The 16061-nt window shown below is 44.8% G+C and overlaps 1 protein-coding gene across 1 annotated transcript in view; it reads right to left on the reverse strand.

The window, feature by feature from the left end:
* Nucleotides 1-15291, reverse strand: part of CSMD1 (CUB and Sushi multiple domains 1) — a 1882041-nt gene extending 1866750 nt beyond the window's left edge. The window contains 1 exon segment of the mRNA XM_021075826.1: nucleotides 14579-15291. Coding sequence (XP_020931485.1) covers nucleotides 14579-14663 — 85 coding nt within the window. The 5' untranslated portion in view covers nucleotides 14664-15291.

Here is a 16061-nt window from a genome sequence, read left to right on the forward strand (position 1 = left end):
GAAGAAAAGGTCCAGAGTCTGCCCCATTATAGTGGGGGTGAGAGTTGAGTTTAAGTCACTGCATAGAGCCCTAATCACGTTATAGATTTTAATCACCCTGAGTCTCCAATTCCACTAATAACTCCTCAGGTTCCGAAAGATACCATTTACTGTACCACCTACTGAAGACCTCATCTACCTCAGCTTTTCCCAAGGCTCACCCAGCAAGGTATGCTGTTTCAAAGGTTCTCTGACAAGGAACCTCAGATTCTTTTTTTGGAAAATCTAAGCAATTCCCAAACCCACTCAGCCCACAAAAGCATCCCATGGAGTCAAGAATGCTCACAGCCAATGACCTTTCACACAATCTCATTTTGAAAAGTTTCCTATTCTTCTGTTGTTTCTCTCAAGGTCCCTTTGTTCAAGGCTTCCCAACCATAAATGACTCTAGTGCACATTTCTTCAAAGTGACTGTTCTGAGCATTTAATGTGATTCAACCCAAGTGTGATCCATGAGGCCAAATCATGACAGGGATCCAATTATCACTTGACCTGATGGAGAAATCGATATTTTTTTAAATCTGTCAATGAAGTAGTTAATGTAAAAGTATTCTGAACATCCCAAAGAATGGCAGAAACTAGTATCAGGATGATTATTAGGGAACATAAGACACTGGTTGGTATCTAAATATAACTATTAAATTATTGCTCTCTACTTACAAATAATTTCTCTCCAGAAAAACAGAGTTTGCCCCAATGGTACTTCTGTAACCATAACTGGAATTGGTAGACTAATTTTCAATTGTCATCATAAAATCATTGTAACGTTAAGAGCAGTTGGAGTTCCCATTCTGGTTCAGTGGAAAAGAATCTGACTAACATCCAAGAGGATGCAGGTTTGATCCCTGGTCTCACTCAGTGGCTTAAGGATCTGGCATTGCTGTGAGCTGTGGTATACGCTGGCAGCTGCAGTTCAGATTCAACCCCTGGCCTGGGAACTTCCATATGCAATGGGTTCAGTTGTAAAAAAAAGAAAAAAAAAAAAAGAGTAGTAACTGCCAGACTCCATTCTAAGCTTTTTACAGGTGCTTATTCACTGAATCCCTGTAATGCTGAGTCCAGTTAATAGCCCCTTACAAAGTTGAGGAAATAGTATGTGAGAGGAAAGCCTCACGTTCTTTAAGGCACACACACTTTTAGGGTCAGATGGGCAAACTGAACAAACTGAACCCTGATTGTTTAGCTGCCTGGAGAATGCATCAAATACATGAAACAAGGCATTTCTGCATAGCCATCCTCTCTAAAACAGAACCTCTGAGCACACAAAGATTTAAGACAAATGATTTCTAGCCTACAACACTTGTGGCCAATCTGAAAGACAGACTGGTTCTCATTCTGTGGAGTGATTTCCTAATTCAAGTACTTTTGATCATTAAGAAATGTAAAGAAGGTATTGTCTAAATTGTACTAATTTGAGCAGTCCCCATAAATATTTCAGTGTGGTGGAATTTAAAGTGTTGCATTCTTTGTAATTTAAGATTCTGCCATGACAAATGTGTCCTTCAAATTATCTTTGGTAGAAATACATTAACTATTAACATAAAAGTGGCATCAGCTAGGTAACATTGTGGCACTATGTATTTAATAACCTAAAAAAAATGACCTCAGTCAAGTATTTAACAAAGTAGCAAAATCCTTCAACAGTTTTCCATCTTATTGAGGGTCCTACAGCACCCCTAGTAGTTCTGGACCTTCTCAGAAGCATGAAGGTTGAATGTTGTACTTGTCAAGCTGCCAGGATATCAGGTTTTAAATTTAAGCCTACGGCATTCCTAGCCATACTGTCTTCCCAGATTATTATGTCCAGAGATTATCACTGCTGCAGGAGGATAGGGAGGGAGGGAGAAGGGGGGATGACGGACAGTCTTGCCTTGGGGTGGGGGGGATGGAGTGCTGGTCACCAAGAAGTGTATGGGCTCCCAAAGAAAGAGTGTTTGCCTAGGCTGCCTTCTGCCTTAGTTTTCCCTATGAGTTTGTGCAATATGCAAGTTCTCTGGACACAGTAAAATGAGAACGTAGATTTATAAAACGTGAAGGTCCCTTCAAGTTCAAAAATCTTATCATCTCTCTCTGCTCATCAGCATGACCTGAGAAAAGCTACTTGTCACTTTTTTTTTTTCCAGGTAATACTTTTCAATTTAAGAACTATTATTTTAATTAGAGAAATCTGATGTAGTTAGCCAAAAAGTCAAACAACATTTAAACATCAGTGTTATAAAGTGTGCATCTTTTCAGATAGTTGCACACATGCATAGAAGCAACTTGGCCTTTCCCTATATGAAAGTGGGGACAAAATATATACACTATTTTGAATTTTCAACTTAATCCTTTATCATGGACATACTTTCATATAGGTAATATGGTACATGACACAACAATTTATTTAGCTATTTTAGGATGATGGATATTTAAGCTCTAACTTTTTTGCTATTAGAAAGAGGACTAAAATGAATACACATATATTACTGCAGAATGTATCAGGTTTCTAGGTTAAAATACGATAACTTAGAATTTTGATTGGTATGACCAAATTATCCCCCCCCATTTTTATCTTTTTAGGGCTGCACCTTAGACATACAGACGTTCCCAGGCTAGGAGTCGAATCTGAGCTGCAGCTGCTGGCCTATACTACAGCCACAGCAACGTGGGATCTGAGCTGCATCTGCAACCCACATCACAGTTCATAGCAATGCCGGATCTTTAACACACTGAGTGGGTCCAGGGATCAAACCCACAAACTCATGGGTACTAGCTGGGTTCATTAATGCTGAGCTACAATGGGAACTCACCCAATTTTTCTATATAACAATAGTGTATGGACATGATGTCTCCATGCAGCTGCTAGTGTATAATATATCAATTGCACTTTCACAAATGAATTGGAGAAAAAAAACATTGTTTTTTCAATGTTATTTTCATTATTTTGATCAATAAAAGTTTAAGGATCTTTTCCAACAGTTATCATTTATGTTAGTTCTTTCTGTAAAATACCTATTTATATTTGTTGCCCATATTTAAGCAGGTCCTTGGCAATTTGATAATTGACTGAATGATGCTTTCTATACTGATGTATTTCTAGGATCCCATGATGGAGAGACTCTCAGGGTGGCCTTCACGATCCCTACCTCCTGGTATTTATGTCTACATGTAGTTCCCTGTCCCTTAAGGCAGGCATGACCAGGGTCTTACTTCTAACAGAGAGAATAACATCAAAGCAATGGGCTATACATGGCTGTGTGTCCATGATTATATGATTACAAACAACACTGTCACATCGTATGGCTGGAGTCTCTCCTTCCTTGGCTTTGAGCCATGATGGGAAGCCCCACGTGGCAAGGAAGCATGGCCACCTCTCAAGGAACTGAGGGTGAGCTCTGGCCAACATCCAGCGATAGACTTAAGCTCTCAGTCTTACAACAACTGTAAGGAATGGAATTCCGCCAGCCACCTGAGTCATCTTAGGACTGGGTCCTTCCCCAGCTGAACTTCCAATGAGACTAAAATCCCAGCCAACATCTTGATTACAGTCTTGGGAGACTATATGCACAGGGTGTCTAACCCAGCTAAGCCATGCACAGACCCCCACTCACAGAAAACTGCAATCTTGACTGTGTGCTGTTTTATGCTGCTGGGTTTGCAGCCTCACTGTTACACAGCAAGAGCTAGCAAATACAAACAGTGTTGAGATGGAAGATCCCACTCCAATCTGTGCTCCACAACTCTATTTTCTAGCCCTTAACTGTTCCTTGGGGTCTGGTCCTTCAGGGAGGATAATGGCGGCAGGGAAGTGAGGACAATAGGATACAAACCTGCTACAAATGTCTTCAACATTCCAATGACTCTATTCCTCCTTAATTTGGGACAAAGAAAGAGCATTCATTAAAAGGCATAAAAATGTGGCTCAACCTTCTTATTCTGATTTTAAGGCTTCAATAAATGACACCAGATCTCTCCCTTATGTACCTTTTTTTTTTCCATCTGACAACTTTCATTTTTACATATGAAAGTGAGAAGATCCACTGTTGCTTCACCTTGCCATATAACCCTTCATGTTATTTTATACCAACTCTTTTAAAAAGCTTTTTATTGTCTATCCATCATAAATGGAAAGAAAAACACATTTTCTAGGAGCTATAAATCATACCCCAAAGTTTGGCACAGCTATAGTTTTTGTACTTTTGGGTCAGAAGACCCATCATTTTTAAAAACATCCCTTCTATTTTTTGTGTTGCCACTAAAGAACACTGGGAAGGTAATTTCGTAATTGCAGTGGTAAAAGAAAGAGACTGATTAGTTCTTTTTTGTTCCATAATCCTCTTATATGATTCTTTTAAATTAAAAAAGCAGAGGGATAAAATAGCCATGAAGAGCAAAATGACAATTTTAGATTGACATATCTGAACACACTCTAATATCATTAAATTATTATCACTAGAAGAAAAAAAAAAAGCCAACACCCCAGATAGCTTACTTTGTATACAAAGAGAAACAATTATGAAAAAGAAACACAAATGAGTCAAATAAGCTGGGCAAAAGAATGACTTGGATATAGGGTTTCAAAGCTAACTGTTCTGACAAGTTCTAGTTTAGGGATGTGAACAAATAAATAATGCACAGTGAGCTGAAAGAATCATTACTGATACATTCCATAGGTCACCTCTCTCCTAAGAGTCTTTTCACAAAACATCTTCAGCACATTATTTTGACACACACACACACAAAAATGGACAGAATCAAGTATATAAGAACAGCTGTTTTTTCACTGAAGAAACAGTGAGTGTATAAGGAAGTACAAAGAGAGTTTGACAGCTTCAAAAGTGTCTTTTAATTCTCTAAATTTTAAAAATCAATGAGTGATTCCAAAGGCAAATAGTTTGCATCTATTAACCCCAAGCTCTCAATACACCCCACTCCCTCTCCTGTGTAGCACTGGGAACTGTCTAGTCACTTATGATGGAGCATGATATTGTGCGAAAATAGAATGTATACATGTATGTGTAACTGGGTCACCATGCTGTATAGTAGGAAAAAAGAAGTTGTATTGGGGAAATAAAAATTTTTTAAAAATCATAAAAAATAAAAAAATCCTTAAAAAAATAAAAATCTGAATGAGAATGATTGAAACAAATGGAAACAAATTCAGCAAACAATGTGTTTAAGAAGATCCTAAACTTATAGAAGTTCCAACCTTATGACAAATGGCCATGAAACATGGTAAGTGGCAAAGAAATGTAGATGAAGGAAAGATTAGGTGACTGACCTGGGAGAGGTGACTAAAAGTGGACTCAGGCTTTAGGTAGGTTTGAGAGAAATGGCATCAAGGTGCATTTCAGGATGTGCGTTAAACTGGTTCAGTTGAAGCTGGCATCACCAGCAAAAAACATAAAGAAATAGCGAGAAAGAGACAAGAGCCAGATTATGAAATGCTCTGAAAGTCAGTTTGGGGAAAACATGCTGTATTCCGTAGAAGTATGTACAGTACTTAAGATGCTAACACACATCACCAGTAAATTCAAAAGAGCTCTTTTTTCTACCCAATGTTCTGTATTACATTCTCAGAGGTCATTGCAACAAAACATGACCGTAACAGCTATGATCCTGTAACTTGGAAAAAAAGAGTTTAAAAATAAAATGTATTTTTTCCAAGAAATAGATTCCCAGTCCCAGTCCAAACAAGGGTAGGGTCTGACCCACTGATTGTGTGAGGAAAGGAGAAGAACAGGCCTTAAAAAGAGATCTATTTTCATATTTCAGGAAATAGTCTCAGGACAGTAGTTTCTACACTTTCACATTTGGTGTTTTAGCTGTAAGGATCCATGGAAGAATTTCTGAAGAGGATTCCACTAAGCATTGATATTTGCAGGTTCATCTAAGAGGACCGGACAGTTAACCTGGTCCTCACTGTGCTTAAAAGAAAAGGGAAGTGGGAGGCATCTGGATGTGTGTCCTGAGACCAGTTCTCACTCATCCTAGTTCCTTTCTCTTCCTTCCTTGGAGAAGCTAAAGGAAGAGTCTACCTTGTATGAGAACTCCTCCCCATTATCTACATGAACTTTCATGTCTCTGATAGTGTGATATTTGTATAAACACTAATCAAGTCCAGTGATTTTTAGTTTTGTTTTAGATGAATGAAAGTTCCATGAGGGGCAGATTCCAAGAGAATCCAGAGACAGATTCCAAGTCTTCATAGTTAAAGGGAGGAAGTGACAAGTGCTCCTCAACTCCAGTGATGCTGACACGAGTGCCACTAGCAGCCACCTCCTTTAACTCTGCAAGTGAGCAGAATGAAGACCATAATCCTACTGAAGGCAAGACTTCCCAATCTGGCTCCCAGGTCTTCATGGCAGAGCATTAGAACAGACTAGAAACCTATTTCCCTCAAATAGCAGCAGCTCCACCTAGATGCTTACATGCATCAATAAATAAAAGAATTCTTCCTAATACTAATGAGATGATGTTACTCACTTTTCTCTTGATATTATCCACATTTTAAGTATTAGGATTTACATTTTTATTATTTTTATTTATTTATTTATTTATTTTGCCATTTCTTGGGCCATTCCTGAGGCATATGGAGGTTCCCAGGCTAGGGGTCGAATCGGAGCTGTAGCTCACCGGCCTACACCACAGCCACAGCAACCCGAGATCTGAGCCGCGTCTGTGACCTACACCACAGCTCATGGCAATGCCAGATCTTCAACCCACTGAGTAAGGCCAAGGAAGGAACCTGCAACCTCATGGTTCCCAGTCGGATTCATTAACCACTGAGCCACGACAGGAACTCCAGAATTTATGTTTTTAAAATGTCATTTTGTTTAAGATGAACCTCACCTACTGAACAGGTAGCCTGCAGATAACCTGCCACATTTCCAGAGTCAGAGCCACAAAACAAAAAGAAAGTCCTAATGGCTGGGTTTGTTTTAAGCTGCTCACAATGATTATATTTTGTAAAGAAAGGAGAATGAGAGTGAGGCAGAACAAGGAAGCCAAGATTGATGCTGAAGAAATTTACATTTCTAGTGCATCAAGGGAAGTATCTGCTCAGTTTTGTTAATTTCTTGGAAAACTGCGACCCTTCCTATGTTGTCAGGGTCCCTCCTGTGTTATGTATGAAGTGTCAATCACACCCTGCAAGTCTTAACTATCCACAGCTGGATTATACATCAAAGTACATCACTTTTTTCTAACCATAAAAAAAGTCTGAAACAAGGAGACAAAAATTGTTGATGGCCTCTGAACATGCTCTGTAGTCCATTCTCTGAAAGAAAGGGAAGACCCTCAGGCCCAGGAGAAGCCATTTTCCTAAGAAGGAGCTGTGTTTAACTTCCTGTAACTCTAAAGATTACCCACTTGCATAAAAGATCTGGAGTGTTGATTATCAATTTTCTGATAGAAAATGGCAGTGAAAATTCACTCAGAGAGTCCTCAGGTTTTAAGAACCACAGTCAGGTCAAGGGTGAGGATTTTCTAGGAACAGCAACAGTGAGAGACCACCATGTTATTGTGCGTGAACATAAACTTCACGTAGAAAATTATTCACTTGCAAAAGATGAATAAAGGCACTTTCACTTAAAAACCAGAGGAGAAGTAAGTGCCTTTCTGTGAATAAAGGCAGAGAGATTCACCAAGCATCTGGAAACGGACTGCTTAGAATTCACAATTAATTTCAAAGGATTTTTATTCATTAGAGATCACTCCCCAAACAATTCTAATTTTAATCTGACACTTAGCTCTTCCTTACCTAACATTAATCATATCAGAGTATACTAAACAGTAAAAGAACAAAATAAAATAATTCATTCATACAGTATTTTTATGTGAAAGAGTACCATTACCCCTTGAAGTTTTCCATAACATAAACAGTATGGACAAGGGGCTTAAATCTCATCTTTGTTGTAAAACCATTTAAAAAAAAAAAAAAGATTAAACAGCATAGAATGATGAACACTGATAACGGAGGTACTAATGATAAAGAAGACATCTTCTGAAATACCTGCACCTTTTCTTAATATAGTATATTCATCATAAAATCAGTGTGGGCTAATGAGTCTATGATATCTCAGTGAATAGGTTTTTAGATTTTGAGGCGTCTTTTTGAAAAGGAGCTTACATAGATAGATAGACAGACAGATATTCAGGTATTCAGATTTTTAACAATGGTACCCAAAACCACTACTGAGACTCACTTGTGGGAGAAGCCTTGGAATTTGCATTCATTTAAACAATACCTCAAGTGGTCCTTATGCATACAAAGTTTGCGAAAGATGATTTAAAAACTCTACATCAAGGTCACAATGCCAACATTTACAATGATAAAGGCCACAAGTTTAGAACAAAAAAACACATACATTGTGGGGATGCTTGATGTCCTCAAAAACTGCTCTGACTTCACTAGGACTCAGGTGGCTTAAAATTATCTGGATAATTCAGGCAGGAAGTTGGATTTACCTTTATAATAACATGTCATGTGCGTTTTTCTTGGGTTTTATTGACATTAAGGGTCTCCAAAATACATAAGACCTAAAAATAAATTAATAAAAGTTACTTAGGATTAGGCTAATATTTTATGTAATTTAAATCCCAGGTTATAATAATATCCTAAAGTGATACACTGGCAAAAAAAAAAAAAAAAAAAAAAAAAAAAAAACAAAAAACTGGGAAGTAGTACCAACTTGACTCTTTTACTTTTTTAGTTCCCTTGATCTCATGTTAATAGCAAGGATAAATTTTAAACCACAAAGCATTATTCATGACTTATAGCTTTATGGACAATGGAGGCAAAATCACATTAAGATTATAAGCATAAAGATGGAGGCATCCCTCTTATTCTACTTATATTTGGAGAGAATGACAATACTGTAATATCCCTTTGCCTTTTATAGCTTTCTCTGAGCTAAAAGTAGTGCAAGATAAAGCAGGAAGATTTCAACCAATAAATTGCAAAATGCATTAGAAGCATAGAAGATACAGAAGTTACTTTTAATAGCTGTCCACACCTGCATTTTTTTTATTCATCAAAAAACTTTTAGCAAGAGAGACAGTTGCAAAAGATACACACTGAGGGTCAAAGTAATAGTGACACTAAATCAAGTTAATTTGTTGAAACTTTGTTCCTAAGTAGAACGTTTCCAACATATTCAGAAGTAGGTGTGGTTAAATGAGATGGTGTGCCTAGCAGAGAATGAAATCTCACCCATTTGGGGCAGAGATGTTTCAGAATAGGTACAGACCATGCAACCTCCCCAGAGCACTGGCCACATCTCCTCTCCCCCAAATTAGCAGCCGATATCAGTGGTTTAAGGAAATGGCATCTAAACTCAAAAACAAAACAAAAAGAAAAAAAATGTTTCATACTCTGCATCCAAAGAGGTTGATCTGGCTTGGGGCGGGGGTGGGGTGGGGACGGGCAGGAGATACTGCAAGTTGTGTAGTTTCCATAAAGCTCCTATGGTCAGTCAGTTTTAACCATTCAGTGAACCAAGTTTCTTCCACTCTTTTTTTATATAATGGGAATTTTAATTCTACTTGAGTACTAGGAGCTAAATTCCACCCTATATATAGACATTAATTAGTCAAAGGTTATTCAAGGTCATCTTAACATCACTGTAAAAGAGACAGTATTTCCTTGCACTTAGGCAAATACCTACATAGAACTATCAGATTTTCATTCACATAGTTTGTTCTGAAATGGAGACAAGTGAGCTAAGTCCAGGAGCCATGAAATTGAAAGCAAGCTCAAAAGGGTTGATTTTCTTTAGGACTAATTATTTTCACCCCAGCCAAAGTATCTAGTTCTTTGCCCCAGGTGGCATATCCGAGCCCCTTCTCCCATTTCAAACACTTGTGTCTCGTTGCCATGGTGGAACTGGTTTGAATCTATCAGTTACCATTGCTTGTCCAGGTATTCAACTTCTTACTCCAGTGACACAGTGGCCAACAGGCTTTTAAAGATCAGAGAACCCAAAGGTACAAATACTGTAGGCTGTAGAATATCTATACCTTTACTCAGATGTCTTCTTCTGATTCATAAGCTAAACAAATAAAATTATAAGACAGCATAGCTTTGTTATCTATTCTGAGCAAGATACGATAGCTTCTTAAATCTAAAGAGAAATGAATATCAGCAGAGACATAAAAAAGGCTAAAGGGAAAGCGAAGTTGAAATCACATGTATTCAAGTCACAGGGGCTTGTTTTCACTATGAACTCAGCAGAACACCTACCAGAGGCCCGATTAGAATTCAGTAGAGCACAGGGTGTTTAATATGCCATTTGCATTTTGACAGTTTAGAAATGCCTACACTGGATTTGCTGTATCCTCTGCAAAGAGTGCTAACCTGCCACTGAGCCTTTGTTTATCTATTTCTTAAAGGAAGCGGAACCACTTTCTTGACATTTTCAAAGCTCTGTTGGTGTTTGTTGGAGACAATAAACTGGAGACTAAGGAAGCATTGCCCCCAGGAGGAGCTGCTTTTGCATGTAGGAATTTTCATGCACTGTAGCTGTGTCTGTCTCCTCCTCAAGCAGCACTGGCCAACTGAAAGCCAATATAAAAATAGTGATTCACTTTCCTCCAGGGCCTGCATGAGCAGAGACACCTGAGACCTGGAGGAGGGGGTACATTCTCCCACCAAGTGACTACCTGCTATTTGCTCCTCCTTTGTTCCATGAGACCTCACTCTCCTACTATTCAAGTTTACAAAACAGGTCACTTAGAAAGAAAGCAAGCCTCCCCTTTACTTGCCTTTTTAAAACTTAAAATCTCCAAGCAAGAATTATGCAGGTGCTCCAGAAGCACTAGAGCTATTGGCTGAACAGTTCTGAATTAGAAAAAAAAAAAAAAAAAAAAAAAGCGGGGGGGGGGAAGAGAAGAAGAAGAAGGAAAATCCCCTTGACAACTCAACAAAAAATAGTCATGATTCACTAAGCAAATCAGGAATGCAGAAATATTAACTTCCTTTCAGATGGCTCACCTTTTCCGTATGATGGATCAGGGGTTTCCCATGAAAGCATCTTATTCTCAGGAGCAGCTATCTTCCACAGGAGACAGTGCATATCTACATATATAGGCAGTGGTCCAGCCATAAGGATCAGAGCCAGCAAATGAGAGGTCTTAATATCCTTCCTGGTGATAAGAATTGCCCTAATTCATATAGAAGCACACATGTTTGGGAAATCTGCTCTCTCCCTCACTTGCCCACCCTTCTCTCCTTGCAGTGTTTCTGTGGAAATCTGGCAAGGCATGCTTAGATCTCTTTGCTGGGTGGGTCAGTGAATTTTAGACTCATGGATTTTGATAAACACTCCACCTCCCTCTCTGAGGCTTCCACAAGACCCAAAGGCTACTATTCTATGCGCCTCTTTTTAGGACTCCTTCTGAATAATGTCAGTAAATGACTGCATTCTACTTGCTGCACAAACGGCAAGCCACAATTCAGAAGCAAACTTTGTCCAAAGAGCCAGTCGATCAGCCCAGGATAAAGGGCGCGAATCGGAGTGTTCATGGAATCAATGATTCCACCCACTTACTAGATGAAAACGGTAGACAGGCTTTCAAACCTTCTTCCCTCTGGGGTAGTCCCTGTGAGTGAGCTGCTTTTGAGAAGGTATGCATGCTTGAGACTCAACCTTTATGACAGCGTTAAAAATGCAAAAGAAAGAGTATCACAAGGGAATCCGGGGTTCCCACAACGTTGTACTGACACCTCAAGCACAATCACCAACAGCTAATGACCCGGGTACTGATGGTGCGCCTTTCTAATGGCCGCACCTGCAGCCGCCTCCAACCTCTCACGACTCGCAAACAGGTCACGAATTCCGCCCCACGCAGCAAAAACTCTCCGCTCTTCTTCGCTACAGCGGGACCCTCCACCTGGCCTCACTGGAGCTCGGTTCTCGCGGCGGTGGCCGGCGCTGCCCCCAGCGCTGCCTGCACCTCGTAGGGAAAGACCCGCTGTGCGCCAGCTGCGGCCCGGGCGCGCCCCTGGCAAAGGCCCGACCTTGGCCACCTGGCCTTGCTCACCAAGGGGACTGCGACCCCGCCCCAGTTGCCAGTGCACTCGCAGGGCAACTCTGGCGCTGGCATCACCAGCCGCCTCCATGCTCCCACGCGGCCACTTGCGCTCGCACTTGACCCAGCGGGCTGCGAGGATACGCGGTCCCCGCCCCGCTGGGGTTGAAGAGGGGCCGCGTACACCCACCGCAGCCTCCACCAGGCAATAGCGCAATTTGCGCGACCCTCCGGGCCCTCCACCGACACACACACACACACACACACACACACACACACACACACACACACACACACACACACACACACACACAGCCTACTCTCGAACCGTGCACGCCAAGGGCCTGGAACCCTGGAATCCACTTTTGGCTTCTACAGCCGGGATCTGGGAGCACCCCCCCCCCCACACACACACACCTCCGGGCGCTGGAGGCTCTGTCCACCCCATGGCTGACCCTCCAGGGAGCCCAGGACTTTGCACCCCTTGTCAGGTTGGCCAGGGATCTGCCAGAGCAGCACCCGCCCCCGCCCAGCGGCTTGGCCCACCCGCGAGGGGGCGGTATCCGCTGGGCACACACGTGTGCGGATTACTAAGCAGACCAGGCGGGGCCGCGGGCTCCACGCAGCAACCCCTGCTAACTGCGGGGGAACGGAGCTTGGAGCGCGCGGAACCACGGGGAAAGGAGAGTGAGTTCAGAAGCCGAGCTGTCCGCCTAGAACCTGCTGGGCTTTGAGCGCAGGGGAGAGGGCGGGAAGTTGTGCGGAGTTGCGTAGCAGGTGTTTCCTCTCCGAGCAGGGGCCTGGCGGTAAAAGCCCGACCCCCAACACACACGCACACACCTCCAGGGTCAGCCCTCTTTGCCCTAGACTCTTCCTGCTTCGCCCTCGGATCCCAGCCAGTCCAGCGCGCCCGAAGGCCGCTGCCCGCCTGCCTAGCCCCGCTGTGCACCTCCGAACGCTCTAGCAGCGGCGCCCAAGGCAGGGCAGCCGGTCGGAGCCAGGCAGGTGGGTGGAGGGTCGGTATCTGCGGGAAGCTCCCCAAGCTAGAGCGATCCTGACTCCGGTAACTAACCCAGCGTTTGCGCTCCCTGGGATCAGGGGCGCATTCCCACAGACACCCCTTTGTGAGGGCCAGTGCCTGCGTGGAGGGGCTGGTGCGGAGCTGTGGGCTCTCAACCAGCCCCAGATGCCGGCGAAGAAGGGCAACGGCGAGGGAAGCCCGTTCTGCCCTTCTCTCCAGTTCTCCCCAGGCCAGGCCCATCTGGAGTTTCCTACGGAACCAGAGACAGTCCTCCTTCGCCTTGTCAATCACCCTTGAATCTGGAACACTGAATAGAAAATGGGCGGAAAAAAAGATGGAAGAATCTAGAGAGAAAAGGGGAGTTTGATGTGGGGAAAGAGCAAATAGCCATTAAAAAAAAAAAAAAGAATGATTGGACTCCATCCTTTAAAAAGGAAAAGAAAAACAATCTGTATAGATTCAGAGATTTCCAGGAGTGCGACGCTGTGTGTTGACGTGGGGCCGGGGGGGGGGGAGGGAGTATCGGAGGAGGCTAAAATGAGGAAATGGGGGCAGATACTTTCCAATGTGAAAATCAATCAATATGCCCTCTCTCCTTTGCCCCCCTCCTTCTTTCTCTCTCTGAATCAACGGGGACCTTGTTTTCTCTCCCAGAGAATAGACAAGTGGAGGAGTCAGTGCCAGCCCCAGGGTTGCAGCCTGTAGGCTACTTAGGGGAAAACATTCCCTAACTCGTTTCAAGGAGAACCCCAAGTTCAAGGAGCTCCAAGCCGAGGAGCGATCCGGGGACACTCCTCCCCTCGACCAGGGGTGGCAGGGCGGAAGAACCCCGTGGTCAAGCCACTATCTCTGAGGTGGAACACGGTCCGGGTCTCCCTGCTCCCTTCACGCGCCTTGCCTGCTCCTTCCAACTTGCAAGGAGCAAAGTCCGGGGAGTGGAAGGTGGGGGCGGCCTCGCCGAGGTGGCTCCCCATCACTCCCGAGTACGTGGGAGGGAGGAGGAGGAAGGTGTGCGGGCCCAGCCAACAAGCGGGTTTGCCCGTGGCACCCAAACCTCTAGACAGCCAGAACTTGCCAGGCCGCCTTGGCCCGGGCCACTTTCCCAGCCACTCCGGGTCCGGGAAGAAAGTCCCGGGAACCACCCCAGCCACCCCTAACCGTTGTGCCCATATCTCGAAGGAAGCAACGCCGCCCGCCACCGCGCAGTTTGAGCCCAACTCGGCTTTGGCTCCTTTCTCCCTCATAACCCACAGCCCGGAGGAAAGAGACATTTCGTTTTAGCCCAAGTGAGGGGGAAGGAAAGGCGGGGGTGGGGCGGCGGAGACGAGGGTGGGCAGAATGCGAAGGAAACTGGCTCCCGGCATCGCGTTCCCGGGCGTCCGCGATGGAGAGCCAGTGGCAGAGGCCGGCGACTCGGTATTCTGCCCTCCTCCAAACGGACGCTTGATTCGCAAACGGGGCCTCGGAGGGTTCGCCCATCTCCCCCAGCAGCCGGCGAACCTGCCTTACCCTTCGCTGCAGTAAGGAGCCCCGCGCACAGGACCAGCAGCACCAGAAGCAGGAGCAGCGACGCGAATTTCCTCCACGCAGTCATGTCTGCAGATATTCCACACGCACACGACACCGATGGCTCTTCTCAGATGTGCCGGGCTCCTCCGAGGAGCGGCAGGGCTATGAACAGAGCCAAATAATCACCAGAGGGCAAGGCGAGCGGGGGAGAGATCCCGGTCCACAGACCAGCCGCGCATCCGACGCCTCCTGCAGGTCTGGGCGCCCGGCTCGCTTCGCTCTCATAGCATCGGGTCCCGAACCACTGCAGGGCTGAGCCACTCCGAGCGCCGACACTGGACTGTCGGGCCGGGGCCGGGGCTGGGGATGAGAGCCCGCCGAGCTGGGCAGGAAGGCACCAAGGCGGCGAGGCTGCGGGAGGGGCGAGGCGGGGAGAGGAGCGCGCGCAGCCAGGAGAAACCCGGAGCGGAGGCAGCCGGAGAGCGAGCCAGCGAGTGGGAGCTGCGGGAGGGAGGGGGCGCGGGGGGAGGAGAGCCAGTCTAGAGAGGGAAGGCGGAGAGCGCAGAAGACAGGCTGCTAGAGGCACAAGGAGCCGCTGCCGTAGCGGCTGGACTCAACCATCCCTACCCACAGAGAGGGGAAGGAGGCTGGGACGGCGCAATCCCAGACAGAGCACAGCCTCGGGCCCTGGGCTCCCCGCGCCGCACCGCGCTGCGCTCCCTCCGGCCTCCGGCGCAGCCGCGCACAGGCTGGGGAAGGAGAGAGACTTGTTGGGCGCTGGGGCGGGGGACACCCACGCTACACACCCAGGAGAGGCGACGCCACCGGGCAACTCTGTGAACTGGAGATATGCTGCGAGGGCAGGGGCTGGCCTCCATCTGCCCATCGCTCCCCATAGTTGGCCAGAGAGAAGCCCCCTGCTTTAAGTTGGAAAAGAAACGCAGTTGGAAAGCCGGCCACGAAGGCTCTAACTCCAAGGCAGAAAAATAAACATTCCTGTATTTTATTTAGAGATCATCTTTGGCAAGATGACAGTTTGCAAGAAGATAACGATTTTCCTCTGTCCTGACTTAGGGTTAATCACACACAAACCTAGGTTCAGGTTAAATTCAAAATTAGGAAGGGTGTCTAGACTTGATCGTGCGGTCTGGTGGTGGGAGATGGCACGTTGGCACACCTTCAGGTGAAATCCTATATAAAACTGAATGGGTTGGGTAGGGACTTGAAGGGAAAACAGCTTCTTTATGAGTCTGCAAAGGATGAACAGAGCACAGACAGAACAGAGCTCTGGAACCTTGGTGGCTGATAGAATGAACCAGATTTCACCCAGCTCCCCAGAGAGAGAAGGTGTTCCTGCAAGATTCAGGGATCCTTTAGGGGAAGGTTCATAGAAAAATAGAACCATAGCCAAAGGCTAGTCCCTACAAAGGAACATTTGAGGGATTCACCGTTCTTGACCAAAAATGGTTAGATAACTCTATTA

This window comes from Sus scrofa, chromosome 15 (assembly GCF_000003025.6).
Source record: "Sus scrofa isolate TJ Tabasco breed Duroc chromosome 15, Sscrofa11.1, whole genome shotgun sequence".
Taxonomy (NCBI): domain Eukaryota; kingdom Metazoa; phylum Chordata; class Mammalia; order Artiodactyla; family Suidae; genus Sus; species Sus scrofa.